Consider the following 12,881-nt stretch of genomic DNA (forward strand, 5'->3'; position numbering starts at 1 on the left):
TTCCGCGCGCCCGCTCGCACTCACCCGCCTCCGCCGTCTCGCACGCCCCGGGCCCAGGCCCGGGCCGCAGCTCCCCTCGCGCGGCCACCCTAGCAGGGCGCCCTCTCTAGCTCCAGCCGTAGCCTCTCGTCTGCTCCGCAGCCTCGCTCTCGCCCCCAATCGCCCTCAGCAACGCCCCGCCTACCTCCCCTCCTCGGCCGCTCGGCGAAGGGCCGAACGCGCCCAATCAGCGTCCGACTGGCTCTTGCCGTTCAACCAATCGCTGCTCACGTCTCTGAGCCTTGAGCCAATAATAGGGAGCGTCGGAATCCTCTGCAGTGACCAACCAATCATCTAGCGATGTTTCCTCACTGGTCGGCCCCGGAGTTGATAGTGCCCGCCTCCTTAAGCCCCCTGGAGGATGCGCCTCCTCCAGCTCCTCATCGGCTCCGCCCGACGTTTGAAGGAGGGAGGGCCGCGCGGTGACGTCAGGCGGCGGAGCGAGGCTGCGGGCGCCATCTTGGGGACGCCGGGAGGGAGTCGGATCGGGGTCGAGTAGGGAAATGGGAAAAATTGAGGCACACGACACCCAGAGGGTGGGGGCTGGGGAACTGTGGCCCTGGAACCGCGGGGGAGCGAACGGAGAAAGTGAAGCATAATCAGTCAGCGCGAAGTGGGGAGGGAAGACTGCGGCAGCGAGCACATGAAGGGAGTAAAAAGGGAAACTGAGGTTCCAGACTCATTTCATTAAAAAGAGGAACGAAAGCAACAAGAAGGAAGGGGAGAGAAGCCGGCGGACTCTTGATGGAGGGGGGAGGAGAAATGTCAAAAGAGAAGCGAGGAGCGAGGGAATCTGAGGAACAAGGAAAACCTAAAGGGGAGGGGAGGAAATGGGGAAAAGAGAAAGCAAAGACAGTTTCATTTGAAGAAACAGAGGGTGTGTATGGGAGGGTGTGTGTGCGTGCAAAACACCTGAAGGACAACTAGGGTGAAAACCTGCAGAAAGTGACCCTGTAGTGGACGGACTCAGCTCTGCTTCCTTCCAAGGTGTCTTCCTTCTGCGCTGACCCAGGGACTCTGGTCATCACTACTACTCTTCCTCCTTTGGTCCTCAGGGCTTTGGCCGCACACTGTTATGTTCCAGAAGCTACTCTCTGAAGGGACCCAAGGACGGGAGCTGCAATAGATTCACCTGTTCTAACTGCTTTACCACCCTCCCCACGTACCCCATTTCTCTAGTAAACTGAGTCACAGAGGGGTTGGTCATTACCTTCCTGAAGCTCAAAGCTACTGAGGGACCCCCAAGCACAGAGTAGGAGCTAGGCGTGACTCCGCAAGTCATCGCCTTTGCTGTGTCCTTCAATTGATTTCTAACTGGCCGTCCTCACTTTCCACTAAATTAAAATCCCTAACCCCAAGCCCATATAATTCTACGAAGTTGTCTGGATTGAAATCCTGACCCTGTCACTTCCAGCTGTTGTCTTGTACGAGCCAACTCCCCTGTGCCTGTTTTCTCATCTGTGAAATGAGGATCATAACCCCCGTCTCATGGTTGTGGGGCACCGAGTAAAAGCTATGCAGGAATTATTTTTATTAGGACCCCAGGGAGCCAGGTAATACTTCATGTGTCCTGAGCATGTTATGATGTGCCAGATACTGGGCTTGGTGCTTCCTATGCTTTATCAGCGTGATCACCTCAACAACCCTAGGAGGGATAAATTACTGTTCTCACTTTAACAAAGAGACTGGGGCCCAGAGAAGTTAAGCAGTTTGCCTCTCTTTGGGACGTGACAGAGCCAGGGTTCCAGCCAGGGAGTTGACCTCAAGGTCAATGCTCTTGGCCCCCAGGCTCTACTGCCTGGCAGGTGAATGTCCTGTTCCGCGGAGCATGTTGAATGGATGAAGGCAAGAAGTAGAGGAAAGAAGTTGGTGGGAGCGTGTGAGCTCTAAAGCTGGTAATCTGGGTTTGCCATCAGGGTGAAATCATCCGGGGTGGGAGCCAGAGAACCTGGAAGCTAGACTCCGCCTTCGATAGGAGCTCCACACACCTAGGCAGGTTCTCACTCCTGCCAAAGCCCCTTTTCCCCCCGAAAATGCAAAGGTCCAGCTTGGTGTGTCAGGCCCCTGTCTGCTCAGACCTTCTGCTTAGACTTCCCAGTTTATCTGGGTTGACTAGGATCTTTCTCTTCTGATGATACAGGAGTAGGCTGAGCCTCGGGTCGGTCTTTGTGCAGGTGGTGGCATGGGACTCGATTTCTGGGGTGGGTTTATTTTACAGAGAATAGGCATTCTTTTCTTGGGGCCCCTGCATAAGCAAAGGCCTATGGGCCGGCAGGAGTCTGGGCTTTCAGGCTTAGCTGGAGATGAGGCTGGGTCTTGGGGGACCACAGGTGTTGCCCACATAGGGTAAGAAGGTGTACACAAAGTTGGTGGTCCTTAAGGGTGTTGGTATAGGTGTCAGACCTATGTCAGGGATGCTCTGTATGAGATGAGGGCTCCCTGTGCTAGGCCGGTGTAAGAGTTGCCATGTGCTGTGTGTGTGTATGTGAAAGACATATGGTCACGTGTGCTGGGGGGCTGCACGTGAGTGTGTCAGTGTCTCCTCCCCATCACGAGCATTGGGGGTGGTGGTGAGTCACGGGCTCAGCCTTCAGCGCCAACTGTCATGTTCCTTCCCCCCAAATTTCACCCCCCACCTAGCCGTGCACCACCCACCCCCACTCTGAGATCTGTGTCACTGCTTCTGTCTTCCATCCCCCTGTCCTGCTCAGCTCCCTCTGAGATGCTGCAGTGGGCTCCCTGGGAGGGAGTCTTCCACTTCTGGCTCTGCCCTCCAGGTCCTTGCCCTTTCCCACGGCCTCTCTGCTCAGGTGGTAGCTAGAGAAGTGGGGCCTCTCTGCCTCACCCGCTCATGTCTGGGGGGCCCAGGGATTTCTCTATGCACTATGGAGAATCCCCATGCTCACCAGCCCATCCCTTCCCTTCCGTGGGGGCGATTTCTACTTCTGGGGGCTTCTCCCTTGTCTCCAGGGGTTGGCTGCTCCCACCTTAGGGGACCTCTTCTGTCCACACATCCTTGTGTTTATGGGTTCCTGGTATCTGGGCCCACCCATCCCCATCTCTGTGACCGTCTCCCACTTTGCTTGGCCTGCCTCCCTGTCTCTATGATATGCGTCCTTGTTCCTATTTCTGTGGGCCTCTCCTTCAGTCTATGGCCTTCTCCTGTCCCCATGGACCACCCCTTATGTCCAGGGAGTGCTTTCTGTTCCTGTGGGTTTCTCTCCATCTTCCTGGGGGACTCTCTGTGTCCACCAGGTGCTCTCATCTCTGAGGTCTGTTGCTGTCTCTGGTCTGCTCCCATGTCTCTATAGGCTTTTCTCTTTTTTCTCTGGGCTTTTCCCCTGTGTCCTTGTGGGGTTTGTGGACCTTGGCCCACCTCTGGGAGTTTTGATGGCCGTCTTGCCTTTCCTCTGCATTCTTCATCATCTCTGTAGCCCTCTCCCCCCAGCTCCATGGCTTTCTCCTCAGGTCTCCCTGCCTCTCATCTCTGTGGGCTCCTGGGCAGGGCGGTGGCATGGTGGTGGAGGGGGTGGCCCGGGGGTGGGCCCTCCATCCAATGCAGCGTCTTCCCCTCATCAGCATTCTCCTCGCAGGCCCCCCAGCCCCGACCAATACGGGCTCCCCCTCCCCCCTCCCCTCCCTCCTCTTTCTCCGCCTGCTGCCCTCCCTTCCTCCCGCCCGCCCTCCTCCCTGCCTCTCTCCCTCCCTCCCTCATCTCTCTCTCCCCCCGCCCGGCGCTCCAGGACCCAGCGAGGGCGGGCGGCGGGCGGGCGGGCAGGCAGGCAGGCGGCGGCCTCAGAGGGGAGAAGGCGAGGTGGCGGCGGCAGCGGCGGCGGCGGAGGTGGTGGTGGTGGTGGTAGTGGTGTTGGCGGCAGTGGAGGTGGCGGCGGTGGCGGTGGCGGCGGTGGCCAGCAGCAGGGAGGCAGGCCCAGCTGGGGACCCAGAGCCGGCGGCTGCGCCTCGCAGGGGACCAGGAGTCTGTGGCCAGGCCCTCCCACTGAGGCCCTGCACTGGGCGCCCCCGGGACACCCCACCCTCCTCCGCCTTCCTCTTCCACCTGCTCCTCTCCATCCTCTCCCTCCTCCCCATCTCTCCACCTCGGCTGCCCCCTTCTTAGCTCTCGGGGTCTCCCAACACCCCGTCCTCCCCAGCCCTTCCACCCCTCGGCTTCTCCCCGCCCCTAGCATGCTTTTCCCGTGGGGGCTGAGGGCTTGAGGACTCTGGGCCCTTGCCTCATACAGGGCAGGGCCAAGGCTCCAGGGGGGAGGGGGGAAGGGGTGGCCCCCTCCCCCCAATCAAGCCCTCCCCTCCCCCACTCCTCCTGATGGCCGGCTTCCCTGTCTCCAGCCAGTCCTCGCCCCCCGTGGCCCCCCCAGGCCGGCCCGGCTAGGGGAGGGGGCGGGGGCCCTTTCCTGGGCCGGCTTCCCCCTCCCCCGGCTTTGCCTGTGCCCCCCTCCCTTCCGTTTTCACCTTCCTCTCCTCCTTTCCTCTCTCCTTCCCCTCCATTTGCTCCTTCTCCCTCTACTCTCTCCCCTTCTCTCCTCCATTTTCTCCTTTCCCCTTCCTCCCTTCCCTGGCCCGCCCTCTCCTCTTCCACCTGTCCTTCTTCCCTGCTCCGGGGAGCCCCCGTTTTGGATTAGTTGGGGGCCACTGCTGGAGGCGGGGGAGGGGGCTCTGTGGACTGCCCTCTCCCCCCGCCCCGGCCACACCACCACCCAGCGCCAGAGCATCTCCCCGTTGTCTTTCTCGGGCCTCGAGGGAGCCCAGCCCTCCGTCCCACCAGGATCCGTGAGTGTCTGCAGGGCGGGGGTTGGGCTGGGGCCAGCCTGGGTCCTGGAAGGCTGGGCTCACGACTGTCTGGTGGGGCCGCCACATCCCCCTGCCCCCTTCCCTAAGTAGGGGCCTGCCTTGTGCCCCCTGTCTCCCAACCTCCGTTCACCTCAGCCTCTTCTCACCCTTTTTCTGAGTGCACAGCTCAGCCTCGTCACCAGCCCTGGGGTCCTGAGGGGCTGCCTGGCCCTTGTGGGCTCACTCCTTCTCTGGGACTCCTGGCCAGTCTCCGTCCCTGCTTTCTCCAGCCGAGGTCCCACGGTGACCGCCTTGGCTCGGCTTGGCTCTCCCTCTCTGTTTCTGCCTCTCTTCTGTCGCCATCCCTATCCCATCCGCCGTCTGTCTCCTGGAAATGTCTATCCTTTTTTTTTCAATCTCCATTTCGTGTGTCTCTCTGGTCTCTCTCTGACTGTCCAACTTCTGTCTTTTTTGCTGTTAGCCAAACTCTTTTCTTGATGTGTCTCTGTTGATCTCTCTCTCTCTTTCTCTCAAAACTCCCGTCTCTTCTCTCATCTGGCTCCTTTGGAGGCACCCACAGGTTTGGCCCTCAGTCCAGTTCTCCCGGTCCACGCTTTGCCCTGCCTGTGTTCCTGCCCACCCGCCCTCCTCTGCCCCTGCACTTGGAGCCTATCTTCCTCATCACTTTTCTTCTTTCCTCCCCCAGGTCCACTCTGGGTCCGTCTCCTTTCTCCTTAGCCGCAGCCAGTTCATGGTCCCCTGTGTCTTTTTCTTGGTGGTCCCACCCCCCCACACACATACACATCCTCTGCTCACTTCTGCGTCCTGGCCTAGCCTTTCTGTCCTCATCCCTCCCCATGTCTTGGGGCTCATGGGCCCTGGGGTTGACCACCCTCCTCAAGACACCCTGGTGGATGCACCTCTGTGTGGACTGGCCCCTTTATGTAGGCACTGGCCCTGTCCCCTGCCTGTGCCCCTCGCTCTTCCTCCCTGCCTCCATTTCCCTCCCTGGCCCTCACAGCCCCTTCTCCTAGTTTGTGTCTGTCCCATGCACCCCTCCCTCTTCTCTAGATCTGCTGTGTGCTCTGGCATACGTCCTCTCTGGCTCTCTCTTTCCAGCTAGCCCTCTTCCTTTTCAGAGTTTTGCGGATTTTTCTCCTTCCTGCAGTCTGTGCACCTGTTGTGTTCTCATGTGTCTGCCCTCTGCCTCACCCCACTTGTCTCAGCCATTTGCCTTCTCACCTTGGCAATGTCTTGCCTGCCCGTCTGTCTCCCTCCCCTGGCGGGGCCCCTCACTCGGCTCCTTCTGCCTGCTTGGCGACTAAGCCTCCACCGGCTTTGCCTAAGTGTCTGGGCCTGTGGGGCCCAGGCCTGTCTGATTCCCAGCCTCTGCTAGCTCACGCTCTCTGTCTTGTCTCCGTTTCCTTTGGTGGCTCACTTCTAGGTGACCTGTGTGGGTCCATCTCTCTCATTTAGTCCCAGTTACTTCTTTTTGGTCTGTCTGTCTTTCTGTCTGGGCCTTCCTGCATGTCTTTGCCCATCTGTTGTCCCAAACCCTGGCCCTGCACTCTGTGTTTCTGCTCCCACCCATGTCTGCCACCTGTGGGACCCTACCCCCTGGGCCCTGTCTCTCCCTCCATCTTCCCTGCCCTCTAGTCTCTGTTCCCTGGTTTGTCCCCAGAAGCCCTGGATGTCTCGGGATGACCCCCCTTCAACTCTTGCTTCTCTCCATGCCCTGCCCTCCATAACCCTCCCCCTGAGAGTTCTTCCCGGTCCCCAGCTTCCTTTGCTCGTCCACCCTTGAAGTCTTCACTGTAGACCCACGTTACCATCTGCAGCCCCCAGCCCATCCATGATGCCCTCCCACCCCCCCAGCCAGCCTTTCCCAAAGGCCCTAAGAAGAGGGACCTGCTCAAGGTCATGTGGGAGTCGAGGCCAGAGCAGAGACTGATCGGGTGTCCTGCTGCTCTGGCCTAGGTTTTCCTGGCCACAAGGATGGTCCAAAATATTGTATTGTGTCCCTGCTGTCCCCTGGCAGGTTTCATTTTGCTGTCTCACTAGCTCAAGCCCTCTGTCCGTGGGGATCAGGTGGATGGGAGGAAAGGAGACCACCCCCAGGCTCACCTCATAGCACTTTGGGCTTCATGGTAATCCTCTCTCCTGGAAGCCCAATGTCCCTTCTCTTGGGGCACAGCTCTTGGCCAGGAGAAGCTGTGCATCTAGCCGAACTCATCCCTGCCTGGGATTTGCCCCGTAGAAGGCTGGGGTGCCCGGAGGACTCTAACTCACTGGGGATGGAGCAGTTCTGGGGAGCAAAGATGCATGGTCTCCCCCTGGTCATCAGCTCCCCTGAGCAGGTTGGGGGGCTGTAGTCTGGCACCTGCTTTGGCAGACAGTGCACTCCTGCCTTACTCAGTCTTCCCTTCCAGCTCTCTCTGGTGGCATCTCAAGTGGGTTTGTGTACTCTCTCCATTCTCTGTATTTTTGTTCTGTTCTATGTCTCTCCTATGCCTCAGTTTCCATCTCTGCTACCTGCCCTGTGCTCCTCTCCCCACCCTGCCCTTTCTCCACCTCCATGGCTCCCTGCCTTCCTACCTCATCCTTCCTTCTTGCTCCTAGTCCTGTCCTTACCTACCCAAAACTCCTTTGTCCTCTTCATCTCTATCTCCCCCTTCTATCTTCTTATCTTCTAGTTCCTTTGTATTTTTGTCGGTTTTTCTCTTTTCTCTTTCCTGTCTTTGTATTTTCCTTTCTAAGCTTCTCTTCCTATTTCTGTCTTCTCTTTCTTTACTTTACTTTTTTTTTTTTAGCTCCTTAGCTGCCTCGGGTCCATCCATCTGTCTCCATCTGTGTGTCTCCATGTGTGTCTCCGTCTCTCTCCCTCATTCCCTCTCTCCTCAAGTTTCCTTAACTCCTGGGTACTCTCCCCTCCAGACCCCGGATGTCCAGGCCTCTCTCCCCATGGAATTGTGGGAACCAGGGACGTCAGGAAAGTGGCAAGTGAGGCCTGGGATGGGGTTGCCTAGCAACCACCGCATCCTCTCCAGCCAGTTTCTGTTGCCTAGTAACGGCTGCCTGCCCAGAGACAGGGGCGGGACTGGGTGTGGGGGGGTGGCACTTCCTGGTTTTCTACTGGGGTGGGGATGGTCCCTGGGATTTGCTCTTACCTGACACCCCTCGCATTTGGGTAGCTGTGAATGTCCTCTAGCAGTGCCTGTCCCACTCAGTGCTCCTCGCTGGTAGTGCTCCTCAGAGCCTAAGCTTCCTTCACAGCAATGCCCTCGGTATCATCGGCTTCTAACACAGGCAGGGCCCTTCAGCGCTCACTCACAGCGTCCCGGGGTCTGCTGTTGCCACCCTGTCTAGCAGTCCTCCGAAGGACTCCGAGGCCCCCATCTCAGCCATCTCCCCATGGGTGGGGGGCTCCCTGCAGGTGGCGAGTGGGGGCCGCGGCAGCTGCGTCCCCATGAGGAGGGGAGGAAGATGCCGGCTGAGCTGTTGCTGCTGCTGATTGTTGCCTTCGCCAGCCCCAGCTGCCAGGTGCTCTCATCACTGCGCATGGGTGAGGCCCTACAGCCCCGGCCCTGCCCCTGCAGAGATCCCCCCAGCATGCCAGCCCCTCAGGACCCAGGAATTTGGGCTTCAGGTCTCAACTTTCCTCAGCACCAGGGAACAGCAGCCCCCAGCACCTTCTCCCCCGCCCCCCCCCTCCCCCCCGCCCAGGAGCCCCTAGCAGCCCAGACCCCCAGCTCTGTCCAACCTTAGATTTAGGAGTCTAGACCCATGTCAGCTCTAGACCCCTCCCTTAGAGCCCAGGAGTCCAGGACCCCAGCCTCTCCTTTCTCAGGACCTAGGAGTCTGGTCCCCAACCCCTGTGTCCCCTCAGCTGCAATCCTGGACGACCAGACAGTGTGTGGCCGCGGCGAACGTCTGGCCCTGGCTCTGGCCCGGGAGCAGATCAACGGGATCATCGAGGTCCCAGCCAAGGCCCGGGTGGAAGTGGACATCTTTGAGCTTCAGCGGGACAGCCAGTACGAGACCACAGACACCAGTGAGCAGGGCCACAGGGGGCGTGGGGTGAGGTGGGGCAGGCTGGTAGCCCTTAATCTGTCCCTCAGTTCCTGGCCCCCTCAGCTTGCTTGCTTTGTCTCTTTCTAGCTCCACCTGCCCCTACCTTCATGTCTGATCTGTCTTTTCCTTCGAAGAGGTGGTGCTGCCGGGCGTGGGGAGGTGGGGAGGGTTTGTCAGCCCCAGCCCTGCCCTGTAAGAGCTGAGGACCTCGTCTGAAAGATAACTCATGGCTGGCTGGGGACGCAGTGCCCGGAGCTGAGTAATGAGGGGCCTGGGTGGTGAGACCGGGGGGCCTCAGGGGCAGGGACAATGAAGGCATTCTGGAGAAGGCTAAACCAAAGTTCTGAGGTCCGAAAGGCAAGCAGGATATAGAAAAAGTGGCATTGCTTAAAGTATGCCCCATAGAACAGCAGTCACATAGTAGGAGCGCGTAAGTATTCATTGGATACTGACAGAGTAAGCAAATGTTAATGGCTATCTTTTGAACAAACCTGTTGGAGATGCTGTCTTCAATGTGTTTGAGGCTGGTTTTATTTCTTACAGGCCTTATCAGAGCTTTTGTTATATACTTGTATGTTTCATATTAGTCAGGGGAAGAACGGAATATGGTGTTTCCTGTGCTGTTCTGACTGGTATAGAACAGAACACAAACTGGGAGAAGCTGGGACAGAGGGTGAGGAGGTACATGGGGTCCCAGGCATATGCTATCGTCTGGAGCTGGAGTGGAGAAGTGGCTACCTGGATTCAGGACACATTTGGTGGGATCATGGGAGACTTTTGGGCTGAAGTGTGACAGCTATGGGAGGTGAGGCTGGGCAGATTGGCGGGCCAGTTCAGAGAGGCTACAGTGGCAGGCCGAAAGATGCCTCCTTCGCCTATAGGCAGAAGGGAGCCACCAGTGGGTTCAGGCCAGGGGGCTGGCTTCTGGAAGGTGAATCTGGAGGCTAGATTTGGATGATCGTGCCTGAGTTGCATGCCTGGGTGGAAAGCCCTGAAGTAGGGCAGGGGAGAGAAGGGGAAAGATAGGAGAAAATTTGAGGACAAAAGAGAGACAGGACTCGGTGACTAATTTGCCCGTTGAGAGAAGGATTAAAGGCAAGGATCGTTTCTAGGTATTTGGTTTGTGCAAATGGGGCCTTCAGCAATGTAGAAGGCCCAGAAGAATTAGGTGTAGAGGAAGATAAGGCATTTAGTTAAAATGCTTTTATTTAAAAATTTTTTTAATGTTTTTTATTTCTTTTTGAGAGACAGAGACAGCCTGAACAGGGGAGGGTCAGAGAGAGAAGGAGATACAAAATCTGAAGCAGGCTTCAGTCTCCAAGCTAGCTGTTATCACAGAGTCTGACGTGGGACTTGAACTCACGAACCATGAGATTATATGACTTAAGCCGAAGCCGGATGCTTAACTGACTGAGCCACCCAGGCAACCCCCCCAAATTTTTTTTAATGTCTATTTTATTTTTGAGAGAGAGAGAGAGACAGAGAGTAAATGGGGGAGGAGCAGAGAGACAGGTAGACACAGAATCAGACGCAGGCTCCAGGCTCTGAGCTGTCAGCACAGAGCCCGATGCAGGGCTCGAACCCACCAACCATGAGATCATAACCTGAGCCGAAGTTGGACGCTTAACCGACTGAGCCACCTAGGTGCCCCAATTATGATGCTCTTAGTTGGATGTGGCAGAAACCCACTCAGGCACTCTTAAGGAGAAAAGAGAACTTATCAGCTTATGATTACAAGGCCTAAGGACTAGTTTCAGGCATGGCTAATCCAGGCCTCAAATGATATCCTGAGACTCTTTCAGGCCTGGTTAGATCCAGGCATTCAAATCATGTCCCAGGAAGCTCTCTGTCTTTATCTGTGGGTCCTACTTTCCTCTAAATTGGCTTCATTTTCAGGAACACCCTCCCTAACTGGTGGCAAGACGGCCCCAGAGGCTCAAAGCCCACATCTTACCAGTGTAGCAAAACCGTGGGATAATTCTAGCAGGAGCCTGGGAAGGCTGTTGATGGCCTGGTTCGAGCCCGCCCCCACCTCTGAACCAATCGCTGTGGCCAGGACAGTGTGGTTCTGTGATCCTGGTGCCAGCCAGTCCCGGGGAACCCATGATTCCCCAAGGAGAAGTTAGGGTTTTGCCATGACGCATGGCACCGGGTAGGCAGAAAAACAGAGGAGCGAATGAATGCCACAGGAGAGCGGTGCTCGGGATGTGGGGTGGAGAGGGGCCCTCGGCGGCGGGTGGGGTGCGGGTTGGGTGGGGGGTCGCGGGCTGGGAGGCGTACCCTAGGCTATAGCGCTGTTCGAAAGGAAGAGCGAGATAGAGGCCGAGGAGCCGACGTTAGCTTCGCAGCCAGGAGGTCCCTGGTCTTTCCTCTTTGTTCTTCCTTTGTTTCCCTCTTGGTCTGACCCACGCCTCTTGTTGTTTCTCCCCATCTGTCTCTGTCTTGTCCGCTTCAGCAGGTGGGGTCGGGATTGGGCCTCTGGGCCCCAGGCAGCCAAGGGGCATCAGCTAGCTCCAAGGGTCAGATGCGTGCTCTGGCCAGGTAGGGACAGACAGGAAGGTCCCTGACTGCGGTCTCTTCCCACCCCTCACAGTGTGTCAGATCCTGCCCAAGGGGGTTGTGTCCGTCCTGGGGCCTTCCTCCAGCCCTGCGTCTGCCTCCACCGTGAGCCATATCTGTGGGGAGAAGGAGGTGAGCAGAGCGTGGGGCAGGGCAGGGCAGGGGTGGGTCCCTGGGAGGCGAGGCTACAGGACGGAAGCAAAGGCTCCTTCTTTGTCCAGATCCCCCACATCAAGGTGGGTCCCGAGGAGACACCCCGCCTGCAGTACCTGCGCTTCGCGGCCGTCAGCCTGTACCCCAGCAACGAGGACGTCAGCCTGGCAGTCTCCCGGATCCTCAAGTCCTTCAACTACCCCTCAGCCAGCCTCATCTGCGCCAAGGCCGAGTGTGAGGGAGAACTGGATATTCTGTTTTTATTCCTATACTCCCCTGCCCAAGAGATCTGGTCTCCCGCGAGGCCTAGGCTCCCTGGGCCCCCGCCGTCCTTCCCTTCCAGGAGCCCAGACCCCCCCCCGCCGCACCTCCCCAAAGAGACGGTTTAGTCAGCAGATGGTGACCGACACCTGTGTGCCAGGCCCCTGCAAGATGCTGGCGGTGTCGCACTCGGCGTGTGGTCCCTGATTTGACTCCAGGGTCAGCGGGGGGCACTGTAGCTGAGCAGTTGTACAGCCTGATCCTGGTCTGTCGGCGGGCGTGCGGGGTACCATCGGAGCTCGTAGGAGGGAATCCTACCCGGGTCTGGAAAGTTCCAATCCTGTGTCCCCGAGAAAGGGGCCTCTAAGCTGGACCTGCAGGTGGGGAGGAGTTGAGGACAGGGAGAGGGGAGTGTGTGGCAGGGCAGGGCCTGAGGGCCCAGGGAATGTGGCCCCTTTGAGAGGCCCGAGGATGCTCGCAGGGAGCCCAGTGCCCAACGTGGGAATAGTGGAGTGGCACATGCAGGAGGCATGATCATGCAGGGCCCCGCACCTCCCCTTGAAGATGATGGTGGTGGAGGAAGGTTCCGGGACGGGGCGGGGGACACGGCCAGTGTGCATTGCAGGAAGAGCTCTGGCGACAGCAGAGAGAACTGACTGGAGGGCGCCAGGAGCCGTGACCAGGAGGCCAGGGACGGGCAGGAAGGAGGGGCCCTGGTTAGGTCTCTGGTGGTGGCGGCAGGCGGGAGAGGCCGGGATGGGTTTGCGGAGCCACGAGGGAAGGGAGAGGGTGCCGGGCTCTGCCTGAGGAGGGGGGATCGGTTAGGTCGAGGGGCAGTTGGGGCCGAGGAGACTTAGAGGCCGTCGAGTGGAGGTGTTGGGGAGGCTGGTGGGCTTGTGGGTGCACAGCTGGAAAGAGAGAGAGGGCCATGCTCAGTACCTTCAGGACAAATTCATCTTTCGGGAGGTATTTACCGAACACCGGCCACGGCCCAGACCTGTTCTTGGTGC

The 12,881-nt window shown here is 58.3% G+C and overlaps 1 protein-coding gene across 1 annotated transcript in view; it reads left to right on the forward strand.

Annotated features, from left to right (window-relative positions):
- The first annotated feature begins 4,578 nt into the window (after positions 1–4,578).
- GRIK5 (glutamate ionotropic receptor kainate type subunit 5) overlaps positions 4,579–12,881 on the forward strand; it is a 53,556-nt gene continuing 45,253 nt past the window's right edge. The window contains exons 1-5 of the mRNA XM_029924301.1: positions 4,579–4,827; positions 8,261–8,389; positions 8,714–8,878; positions 11,492–11,589; positions 11,679–11,844. Of these exons, the coding sequence (XP_029780161.1) occupies positions 8,311–8,389; positions 8,714–8,878; positions 11,492–11,589; positions 11,679–11,844 (508 nt within the window). The 5' untranslated portion in view covers positions 4,579–4,827; positions 8,261–8,310. The remainder of the gene's footprint in view (positions 4,828–8,260; positions 8,390–8,713; positions 8,879–11,491; positions 11,590–11,678; positions 11,845–12,881) is intronic.

This window comes from Suricata suricatta, chromosome 16 (assembly GCF_006229205.1).
Source record: "Suricata suricatta isolate VVHF042 chromosome 16, meerkat_22Aug2017_6uvM2_HiC, whole genome shotgun sequence".
NCBI lineage: Eukaryota > Metazoa > Chordata > Mammalia > Carnivora > Herpestidae > Suricata > Suricata suricatta.